General features: G+C 36.9%; 1 protein-coding gene across 1 annotated transcript; it reads right to left on the bottom strand.

Moving 5' to 3' along the window:
• Positions 1–582: 582 nt before the first annotated feature.
• On the bottom strand, positions 583–9,080 carry LOC105270249 (chromatin modification-related protein eaf-1). The gene is made up of 6 exons (XM_011311076.1): positions 9,020–9,080; positions 7,325–7,451; positions 3,369–3,996; positions 2,378–2,683; positions 2,054–2,278; positions 583–1,787 (listed from the first exon to the last, which is right to left on the bottom strand). The coding sequence occupies exons 1-6, from the start codon at positions 9,032–9,034 to the stop codon at positions 1,112–1,114; spliced, it is 1,977 nt and encodes a 658-aa protein (XP_011309378.1). The 5' UTR covers positions 9,035–9,080; the 3' UTR covers positions 583–1,111.
• Positions 9,081–12,187: the final 3,107 nt, after the last annotated feature.

Here is a 12,187-nt window from a genome sequence, read left to right as displayed (position 1 = left end):
CGAATAGTTGAAAAAAAAATTCAAGTCAATAGATTATATCTCTAGGGTCATTATACTTGCATTGGATTTTCAAACTTTTACTTATCCGACTACTATAACGTAACGTGTCCACTTATCTCGCCTCCCAATTTGTTTCCTGTTAAAAGCCACACTAGGATAATATTAAAATTACTTTCAATTTCCATGCTAATGAAAATAGTCATGTTATTTAATCTAAAATAATTGTTTTTATTGCATATTTAATTCATACAAAAGTATCTTAAATACAATAATTATCAGGAGTTATGATTTCTTCCGATTTTATCACATTGGAAAAAAAGTTATCGTTGATGTATTGAAGAGACACGCAATACTTTGAAATATTCGTGATGATTTTTCTCATTCGGATTTCAGCCCATCAGAGCGCAGTAATTGACATTTGAAAAATCCCTCGTGCTTCGAATATTCGAATCTTCGTTGCTCGGCAGCGTAGCACTCGGAAAATATCCGATAATTTTGGAGCACTCGTATGACTACTGGTTATTTATTTCGAATTCCCCAATTTTCTCATCTGAATCCAGTATCTAATTTATTGCGTTCAACTTTTTGTGTTCATTCCGAAACTACTGCCATAATGGATAATTGAAAAACGGAGTGTTAGAAAGATCTTGTTGATAACTCTGTGAGTTATCAGTAATCTCTCGGCATGTAATTTTGAAACAACTCATTTTATGAATATTTGGACGAGAGTTTGGAGTGTGGAGAGTTTTTACGTACGCTTTGCACTTTAATGCAAAATTAAAGTAAAGCGTCTTTGAATCATTGCAGTACATGAATAGAAATGAGCAGGACAGACCGTATTTTCACCGAGTTCTTCGATACTTTCAGGCTAACCAGGTGTGTCCCTTAAATTTTTGCAAGAAGTTACTGTTAATATGATGTGTTGATTTACTGATTATTGTACTCTAAAGCATAGATAGAAAATATCTCAGCGAAAATCTTCTGGCGAAAATTATGTAATCACTTTTCTACAACTTCGATATTTTCCACGAATCCAACTGCATTGAATCAACTAACTCATTCCGTGCTACTTCTCCATTAATTTTGTCCCGTTTTCTGAGATTTCTTCTCCTCAATACTGATTCTCTGTAACTGGACGAATTGGATTATTTTGTGCATATGGAGACGGATATGGACGACCGAATTGTGGAAGTTGATTGGGATGCAATTGTGGGCGGATCAGCTGGGACTGAGGATTTTGTTGATATTGTTGCCCCAACTGCTGTGGATTCTGATAAGTGGGTGTTTGAGGCTGGTGAGGGTAGGGGGGAGGACCTTGAGGAAGCTGAGGCTGGGCAAGAGGGGCTGGTTGATAGAGAGGTCTTTGGGTTTCAGGAGATGGCAGTTGGGACTGTGGAAGTTGATAGATAGGTCTTTGAGGTTGTTGATACTGTGGGGCCTGTGCTAATGGCTGTTGGTATCGAGGAGCTTGAGACCTTTGAGTGTGTTGAGGAACTTGAGAGATCGGTGCTGCTTGAACTGGCTGGGGAACGTAGGGTTTGTCCAAACGGTATTGAATCTTGTTTGCAGTAATGTCGTAAGGCACTTGCGATTGGAAATTCAGGAGCTGCTTCAGAGACCCTGGAATGTTCGTGGAATACTGTGGGAGAGCCTGTTGAAGTTGTTGAGGCTGGGAGATTCTCTTGTACTGAGAGAGATCGAACTGCGATTGTTGATTGTGTTGGTATCTTGGAGTCTGACGCTTCTGTCTGTGCTGACCTTTCTGAGCTGCTAGAAGCTTCTCGTAACTGCGCAAATGATGACAAATCAATTTATCAACAGTGGTAAAATGTCTGTTTTCACAATCAATACGTGAGGCAGTGTTTCACGCACGGCGTGTCGAAATAGTATATTTCGTAACAAGTTCGGGAAAGTGATTTTTCGTATGTGGGAGGTTTAGACCACGAGGCGAAGGCGAATGGTCTAGAGGGACATAAATTACTATAATCATTCGGTTGTTGCGTTCGGTTTTACACACGCGCGCAACTTTATACTATACTATCAAATTCCTCACCTGTATTGCTCCGGGATGACACTGGTATATGGAGTAGATGCCTGGAAACTCAACAATTTTTGTAAGTGGGATGGAAGATTCGAATTGTAATGAGGCTGGGCTTGTTGATGTTGAGCTTCTCTCCTCTCTCTGACTCGTTGGCTGTGACGAACAGGATGAGGTTCTGGCTGACGTTGATATTGAGGAGGTGGAAGGTTCTTCTCCTGTTCTAATAGTCTCTCGTATCTACAATGCACAAGACGAAATTATTGTTACATTAATTTATCGAAGGAATTCAATATTATTGACAGCTTTTATTCGAGAAACTCATCAAAATTAAATTACCTCCATTGCTCAGGAATGTGATTAACGTAGGGCGCCTTTGCCTGGAAGTCAAGAATCCCTTGAATTGTAGCTGGAATATTCGTAGATAAATGCGGTTGAGGATTAGCCGGGGGGCCAGCGATTCTCTGCGGAATTTTCTGTTGTCTTTGACGAGAGTGATTTTGAGCCGCACGTCTCTCCCTCGGACGTCCTCGAGCTTTCGCGCGATATTGTGAGCGCGATGGTTGTTCTTGAGGGACAGAAGCAATAGGGGAGTCTCCTGATTGACCTGCGAGGGTAGCTGGTGGAGGACCGTTGAAATCATACCTGAGGATAAATCGTTAACTTAAAATATTTAATTAAACACAAAGGTTTCCTTAACGAAATAAGAGGAGGTAAGTTGAGACAAGATCTTTAATAAATTTTCCGGATATGTCACAGGATTTTAAGAAAAAGGCCGCCCTAATATTTTTCAACCACCGTATCGACAACTCGAAATTTTCGTCTCAATTTTTTTGATTTTCGGGTAAGTCCATTCGTGCCAGAACCGTTACTTCAATAATTGAAGCAGAATGCAATATTTTTGTGACAACAATTAACTGTTTATGAAATTCTTCTGTATTAAGCAATTTTCATGATTAACTTGATATTCTATTCAATTCCCCGTTGAATCGAATTTTTCAGCAGATACCGATGAGCCGGAGGTTGCTAATAGAGCAACTGCCTGTACCGACATGGTTTTGTCTGTGGTTTCCCGTGTCACTCCTATGTTCAATAGGAGAGTGAATACGATACAGTGTAGGATCCACAGCCGCATGCATAGGGTGAGATAGGGTCAGTTAGCCAGAACAGGGCGAAAAGGACCGGAATATAAAAAAAAAACTTGATATTCGCATTGTGATAGGAAGTATATAAATTCCTCGGAAAATTGTCCTCTCAATTATGCTCAGCAGCCGTTTTGCATTTACCTAGTGATTTTTTTAATGAGTTAGTTGATCTTAATATTGCGAACCTGAATTGCGGAGGAATAATATTCTGATAGGGCGCCTGCTGCTGGAACTGAAGAAGTTGTTGAATAGCGGGTGGTGCTGAGTCAAATACTTTGTAATTGTTTTCAGGCGCGACTGGAGCCTGAGCAGATTGAGCCTGTGGGCGTCTGCCAGATTTTCTGCGAGGGGCTGGAGCAGGAGCATACTGAATAGGTTCTTGGTACTGCGGTTGTGCCTGCGGTCTAGCTGAGTGCTGATATGACTTCCAGTTGAGTCTGGAACCTGATGAGTCTTTATAGGACAAGGCTCTTTGATTATAATCCTGTGGGGCCTGGATTGAGCTCTGACTGTGCCCATCAGTAGCCCCTTGAATTTGGAAATTGGCGTTTCCATCGGTAGCCCTCTGAATCTGAAAATCGGCATTTCCATCAGTGGCTCCTTGGATCTGGAAATTAGCATTTCCATCAGATGCTCCCTGAATTTGGAATTGAGCATTTGCATCCGTGGGTCCTCGGATGTGGAAGTTCGCATGGCCATCGGTGGCTCCATGAATCTGGAAATCGGAGTTTCCATCGCTCGCTCCCTGGATTTTGAAGTCACTGTTTCCGTCTGACGCACCGCTTATGGAAAAATCCCCTGTCCCTAAAGAATCTAATAGAGAAAGACAATATTGTAATGTCGTAATGACTGTGGAGATTGAATTAAGCAAATGGACGGGTGAATGCTAGAGACATTCATGTGAAAGGTATTAAAGTGAGTACACTTTGTTCGAATGCTTTCGTAATAGTTTCGCTAGCAACAATCACGAATGGAAACAAATTTCGTTCAGATAATTCAATCAACACGAATACGATTTTTTGCAGGCTTACATCTTGTACTTTACATTCCAGTGAGAAACATTTTTAATTTAAAAATACTGGACTATTACTAACGATTTGATCCTTTCTCACCTAACGGAATATTTTATAAATAGATAGAAGAATTCAGTTGATTTAACAGGCGGTGCTGTACCAGTTACCGAATAACATTGTCGAATCAGAACACCTGAATATTTGTTAATTGTTACCGAACAATTCTGTTAATTGGTGGCATGCTCGTCCAACTGAACCATTCGCTAATCGTTACTCATTGGATAAAGTCATAAGACCAATTGGCATCGTTTTAATCAATTCCAAAAACGGGGGACAATAATCGAGTAGGAAGAATTGAAAAAATAACTGATGACGGGAAATGCTCGGATATGAATGAGGCAAACGGCGAATCCGCAGAAAAAATATATCTAATAAATATGATATAGTTTGATTAAAATCGGTATCAACATTTAATTTTCCATTACCCACAAGTACCTGCCCCCATCAAGACTGACTTGACCTCAGATCTCAGGCTCAGGCAGGACATATTTTCCTATTTCTATTATAAAAAGGACAAATGTCGAGACTATCGATATCTCGAAATTACTTACTCCTCATTGGCTGTCATCTGGGCGGGTAATTTCAATTAATTTATTTAACTTTGTAATTTCTAATCATGATTTTTAATCTGTCGGATTATAATATTCAAAAATGACTCCTACACGGAGATAAAAATTTTACAAATATTATGTGCCTGTTCCGTAATCTGCCAGCCAAAGGGTATTCAGTGAAAAAGTGCGTAAGTGTTCCGTAATTTTGGCTCAATACTATTTTGACTAGCGGATTACGAAATGGGACACAATTTTTATGAATTTTTTCTCTCCGTGTAAACTTTCCTAGAAATATCTTAGAATCTTTAAACATAATACATTCATATGAAATTTCCTGGTTATCATCACTGATCAGTCAGTCCAACTCTGAACAGTTCGGGCATTACAAATTGTGACAAATTTTGAAGTTAATTCAGGTGAATGATGCTATATGTATGCTCCATGAGAAATTTCATGTACAAGACAGTACATAGGCACCAATGAAAGATGAATTGGAAATGGAAGTGGAAAAAAAATTTAGGCTCAACTATTAAGAGGTTCGATTCCATTCGATATTGATAACTATCTACTTTTCGATAGGAGTAAAATGCGCCGTAGCGGGCGTTCCGTCTCTTTTACCTAGAAACGAGATCTACTGCGCACTCCTTGCGCCGAATTTGAATTTGGCGGTTCGACTCGACCAATGAGGCATTAGTCCTACGCGTTTCGAGATATTTCGACTCGGGCGAACTTCATTTTCGTGTTTTTACTTTCATAATAAGGATTAGCACCTCCGCGCATATCATAATGAGCCCTTATATACCGTATATACTAAAGGAATCCTTTAGCTACGCAGTACCTAAGCAGGAGTCTACGAAAAATGCACTTTCTGCGCATTTTGTGCGGTGCACTTCCTCCAAGATATAAATAAATATTTTCAACAATCGGGGAGACATGGACGTTTCTCACTGCTATAAAATACAATTGTGCCACAATAATAGATGATATTGATAGTCTGATAAAACACGAAAACCATTTATAATATCCGAGGATAGATACGCATCAAACTTGAAAACCTTCGGATTATTAGTGGTTACCCCATTTCATTGTGCTTTTAAAAGTATTCATGTTACTATCCCCTGATCAAATCTGCATGTATTGAATGGAATACTTTCATAATAAGGATACACTAAATACCGTCTATTACGAAAAGATGGAACATCTAGGTGATATCCCTAAAAATTGTAGTTTAGAAAAACTCGTTGGAAGCCCTTTTAGCGGTTCACAAGATTCAATACAAAAAATATTGCATTAAGAGATGCTTTGAACCCCTTTTTATATTCAAAAACATCTAGAACATAATCTGTAAGAGCATTACTTCTGGGGTCACTCATTTTTTTTATTATCTTTTATATAATTTTTTATAGATTCTTAACTCTCATTTGATCGCGTATTTGGCACTTTTAGTCGAACGATTCTATAACGCTCAAAATCGATAAATCATTTTGAAAATTGAAAATTTGAACAAACGGTTGTTTCCCTACAATATTTTTGCCAAGTCTTCGGTACACTAGGTGAAACGCGCGCGCTGGTCATGTCGTACGAAATTGATTCTATATTCAATTTCTTGATCGGTACTAATTGGGTAACTTCAAATAATCAAAATTCGAGGCATATATTAAGGATATAATTAGGGGAATAAATTATGACTTATTCTTTGGGTCAAATGAACAGAAATTATGACTTCTTGAAACTAAGTTACAGCGAATATAAATTTATCTTCAGAACCACTATGAGATTTCCAGCGTTAATCTAGTGATAATCGATTCGAAAGATTACGATTTGACACTCGACATTGATCAAAACACCCTAGAGCAAAAAATTCAGAAATTTTCAATTTGTAACTCATAATTGCCTATATACAAATTAACCTAATTTATGAAATGGAAAACTGGATTATGAAGATTTCTTAGAGTTCTTCAAATTGATGTATAATAGAAATATATTATTAATCAAGTCGAAACGCCTGGAAATGCACTGAAAAGCCGAATTCAAGGGTGTAAATATTAATGAGTTATAAAATTGAATAAAAGTCCAGGGACTTGAGTAAAAATTGAATTAAACGACAGTTATTATACACTATTGGGAGAAAATAAAACTCCTTTCAAAATGACGTATAAAGGCTCCTATTTAGTCTATTCTGAAGTACCAAAAAATCCAATCAGTAATTTTTCTAATGAATTGTAAAAAGTCAATTTATACCTAGAACTCTCATAAGTCAATGAAAAATAATCAGATTTGGAGGAATCAACTGTCTGTTCAAAGCGCTTCTAATAAACTTTGGAATGAGTATAAAATATATAGGATCAGTCCAACATGGAAAATGGAATTAGTGTAAAAACTTCCAAAAAAATCAGCGATATGGACACCAAATTGTTAGACAGTGGAATATTGAAGAAAAAAATGATCTTTGCGGTGATTCCCCTGCATGGTGACTAATTGAGAATTATATTGATTTGTTTGTTCGTTTGTACTCACCCCTCTGATCATCGTACTGAATGCCTTTCTCATTATCGTACTTGAGCCCCTGCGCTCGACGATTTCCATCGCTAGGTCCTTGAATACGAAATTGAGCGGCGCATAATGGTAACACGAGGAGTAATATCTAAAAGAAATAAATAAAAGCACGATAATAAATCTCCAAGAAAATCAATGCCAATTTCTACTAAGAAAACTATTGAATATGCATATGTGGAAGAGGCATTGAACTGCGCTGCGTTTCAGTGAATTTGCATTGCGACAAGTGGAAAGGAAAGTTGTCTATGCACAGTAGATCGCCTACTATTTACGATGCTATTGGAAAGAAACCATGAGACTTGACCTTTTTCCACTGGCAATCCACATTCTCACAGACACAATATCGTATTTCAATTGCAAATCGAGCAGACCGTGAAGAATCAAAAAATAGTTAAAGACAAAATTGGAACCCATCACTCTAACGAGCATTAATCAAGATGTTCATAGTTCAAGTCTGCGATATTGCGCGGTGGAATAGAAAGTGAAATATATAGATTAAACCCAGCCTTTCTCTGTTCTTATTCAGCTATTTGAAAAATGTCACGCTGTCTCAGTGCAATCAACATTCTACCTGAAAACTGGTTAAAACTATTCCTCCACTTGAGCCATTAATTTTAGAAACATTTTGGTATTTTAGTGACACGAATAAATTAGAATTCGTAATTAGTACTAGAGTCAAACTAGTTTCATTTCCTGATTCTCCGCAGTTCTGAATAATTGATCAAGTTCCATTCCTCTAATATAATCAACTCCTCAAATAATTCGAGTAATTACGACGAAATTACTAAATAGATGTTTATTTCATATTATTAATCAACTTCAATCACTCGGATTCCAATTGAACGATGGACTTGAGTTATTTAAACAAAATAAAAATAGTAATGGGACAATCAAGTAAACATGCGATGGAGAAAAACACTCTTGCGACATTATTGGAGTAAACACGCAATCATGTTAGATCTTTTGTAAAAAAAGGTATAATTGCACTCGCGATATTTTTGGGCGGCACTTTATGACGTTCGTTAAAATTCCCCAATGATTGCAGATGTACAAATTAAATATAAAATAATTAAAATTGTGTATCAATTAGTGGGGGGAAAAATTGAGTAAAATAGAAAATATCAGTGAGGTAGATAAAACTAATTCGCCTAGCAGTACAAATTAACTAAAGTCGTTTCTCTTAAATCTCGATTTGCCGAGAATGATTTTGCCAACCTCACGACTCGCCTAATATTCCGATCGCATTAATATAATCAACTAAAATCTATATCCTATCTATCAAAAATTAATGATAAAGTAGCAGAAACAAATGAGTAATTTAACTAACAATTTAAAAAGGGCGAATGAATATATTTCCGAACGAAAAAGGCACACGAAAAACACAACAAAGACAATCCCCGGGCATGAGGCGCACAGCAGAAGACACAATTCCCTAGCAAGACCATAATTTCCCCACTAATACAAGCAAAATGACTTTTAAACGAACAGAGAGTCAAGCGAAATGATTTTAAGCAAACAGACGTTTAATTAAATGACATGAAATTAGATGAATTGTGATTCGGCGAGGTGTCATTTCACGTAGCGACATTCGGTGGATTTAGCAGGTACCATGTCTCATTGATAATTGAATGAAATGAAATGACTATAATGACTTACTTGTAATGGTCTCATGGTGATAATTGTTGAGACTGGATGATAGAACGAAGGGTGGAGCGTTTGTGAGGCGGGCGCGCGCTTGAGAGTGCAACTTTATAGGCGGGGGATTTAATAGTGAATGGGGGATGACTCGAACCTATTGGCGAGGGGAGCCTGTTCTATGCTCCAACAGTTTCTTGACTTTTCCAATATCCCCGTCTCCTTACACTCAGACTCAATACCGTATGCGTATACTCGTAATACATGGAAATTTCTACGCATACGTATGTGCCTTGTGGAAAATATAAGGGAAGTGAGTGGATGCCGTCAGCGTACGCTTCAGAGTTTGACTCTTTCATATTATTACGTAAATTTTTATACCATTTTTTTATTATCGACCTGACAGCTAATGAACGAATGAGGAAGAAATATGCGAGGGGAAAGATTTTTTTTTTTTTATGGAGGTGTGGGTTTCCTATTCAGGTAGGATTACAAGTCTTGACGTGAGTCCATCGTAAATGGGTAATTGTAGAGCGGAAATTAGTCGGAGGTTCATTGAACCCTTTATTGTGAAATTTCATTGATTTTATTGATTGCGTATGGTAACAATTGTCTGTACAGTTTTCAATCAATCTTCTTTTTCGTGGACTGAGATCATTTTTTTTATCAGGAAATTTTTTTCGAAATTTATAATTGGAGGACTTAATTAAGAGAAATTAATCTCTAATTTTACCGACATTTCCAGAAATTACGGATGCGAATATCCGCCATTCATAGAGAGCTTTGGCAATTCCTGAAGCAGTGGTCTTTGATTTTTCATTAACGCGAGATTCGAGGAAGTTCTAGAATTCCTTTTCTACCTGACCCTTGTAAAGTTACTGACGTGTTACTTCATCATTATTTACTCCATCATTCAGTTAGAACTTGAAAATATACATATTGTAAATACATTTGTAAGCTTCTCTCTTCGTAACACCATTTTCTTCATTTTTTCATTTCTTTTAATTTTATTTTCGTTAAGTTACACTTCTGCATCAGTGTTTGAAAATGTCGTTATTGAATAGTTCTCGTTTTTTGAAAGACACGATGTGAAGATTGCTAATCGATTACAGAATTACCTCCTCAAAACAGCACAAAAAAAATCTGAAACTTCGCGCGTATCTTCCCCTTAATCATTGTTTTGTATCAATTAAATCCCTTTTTTCCAAAAATCTAAAAAACCTCACCAATGGTAAAAAAATAGAATTGCGTTTAATGATAAACTTACAATTAGATAAACTTTAATACGCAAAAGTACTTTTTTTTCTAAGCCTGTATAAACGTTGAAGGCCACGAAAGTGGAGCACTACGGCAGTACCTTGACTATCTTCCTGATCCGGAGAAAAGCCCCAGTCCTGTCGTGCAAAGTGAAATCAAATAAGAATAACTCCTCCCAATTCAGCTATTCAATACCATTAAAAAAACGACTATTGAAAGCTAAATAATAGTCATAATGGTTTGGCACAAGCATCATTTTCTATTTCTACATTTTTATTGAGAGAAGAAACTTATTCTCATTTTACAACGCACTATTTTCATGAAAGTTGTGAGTGTTATCTGGGAATTGTAAAGATAAACTTATTAAAAATTACATCATGGACTGAAGATGTAAAACAAGTCAAAAAGTTCTTGTGCTTTATGTTAGGAATATCTTCGTCGTATTAGGGTTTAGAACAATTATTTGAAAAGGAAATAAAAACAGAATTTTAGGAGCTAGGGAAGCTATCCCCTCCTGAAGTCATGGTGTCACTCGATGGTCGAATCAATTTTAAGTGAGTTGAGAATCAACAGAAGTCACTGAAATCAGGTGATTTCAATCGATGAGGTCGATTTTTAAGTCATTTCTTAAATCAATTGAAGTCACTGAAATCACTTGCAGTCAGTGTAATCATATATCGCTTGTTCTTGAATATAGGTATAGTGTGAATCTCGCACCGAAAATAAATTTTCTCTAAACGCTTAGCAGAACAAAACAAAACCCCTCTCCACCAACATTTTTCTGGGAATTGACTCATTCGCCTAAACGTCGTAAAATCGAGGAGCCAGGCATTGCGTCAAAAACAAAAACATAACGAGCGTGTTAATAAAGAGTTTAATTACGATAATTGTCTCATTATTCTTTCGAATTATATGTTTGTTATAATTTCGATGATTTCATTTTAACTGCAATCGTTGACTACAAAATTGAAATGAAATGAAGTCATTTGAAGTCGTGAAGTCATTGATTCTGAAGTTTGAAGTAATTGAAATCACGTCTCGCTTGAAATTACCGAAATCATGACTAAATTTATTTGAAGGCGACTTCAAAATGAAGTTGTGGTGTCACTCCATTCAGGAGTGAGTAGCTTCTTTGTCATTTGTTGTTTGCGGAAAAGAAAAGCGGGGAAAATACGTACAGTAATTGAATTGTTCAAAAAAATTTTAATAGTTCATTCGGAACAAATAATCCGAATAAGTTAATTGAATACTTAATTTTGATATTAATTTTAAGATAATTTTTGTCCCTGGCGGACCATTCGAGATCTACTCGATAGGCCCTGGATAGAGTGAATCGAGTTGTGCACTGAGTCGATAGGTGTTCGAGATTACCATCGACATAATACATTACCATCGACTCAATCTCGAACATCTATCGACTCAGTGCACAACTCGATTCCACCCTATCGAGTGGTCCGCTAAGGGTATTAAGTACTACAATTTTCTATTGATCCCCAATCGAAAAATGTTCTGTTTAATAAATTTCATCGGTTTCGATGATTTTCAATTATTCCAGCAATGAACATTGCAATAATTGTAGCGTGAATATTTTCAAGGCGATTAAGAGTACGTGGGTCTACGAAGAAATTATTTCATGAAGACTATTGGAAAGTTCCAAAAATATTCGAATAATCCGCAAAGGGATGTCATTCCAACATTTGAAAATCAAGCCTCAATGTATTTACTATTTCCTACTAGTTGCTAACAGTGATGAGAAAATTTAATTAGTTCACGTCCTAAGTCCTTAAGTCTCGAAAAACTTATGACCGATTCTACTCCCAAATACAGAATACTATTGGAGTTAGTACTTAAGGTGGTTGTCGCGCGACAGTCTCTGTAAAAAGTTTATCCGCTGTAAAACGGGCCAGTTTAGAACACAATCTTTTAGCGGTA

Source organism: Fopius arisanus, unplaced genomic scaffold (assembly GCF_000806365.1).
Source record: "Fopius arisanus strain USDA-PBARC FA_bdor unplaced genomic scaffold, ASM80636v1 scaffold00082, whole genome shotgun sequence".
Classification (NCBI taxonomy): domain Eukaryota; kingdom Metazoa; phylum Arthropoda; class Insecta; order Hymenoptera; family Braconidae; genus Fopius; species Fopius arisanus.
Note: the sequence above shows the minus strand (reverse complement) of the source record. Positions and strands in the feature narration are given on the sequence as shown.

Excerpts from the sequence above, each read along its gene's own strand:
- LOC105270249 (XM_011311076.1), bottom strand. Across the intron at positions 3,997-7,324 it reads TCAGTACGATGATCAGAGGG|ATTCTTTAGGGACAGGGGAT; the intron begins GTGAGTACAAAC and ends TTTCTCTATTAG. Across the intron at positions 2,684-3,368 it reads ATTATTCCTCCGCAATTCAG|GTATGATTTCAACGGTCCTC; the intron begins GTTCGCAATATT and ends ATTTATCCTCAG.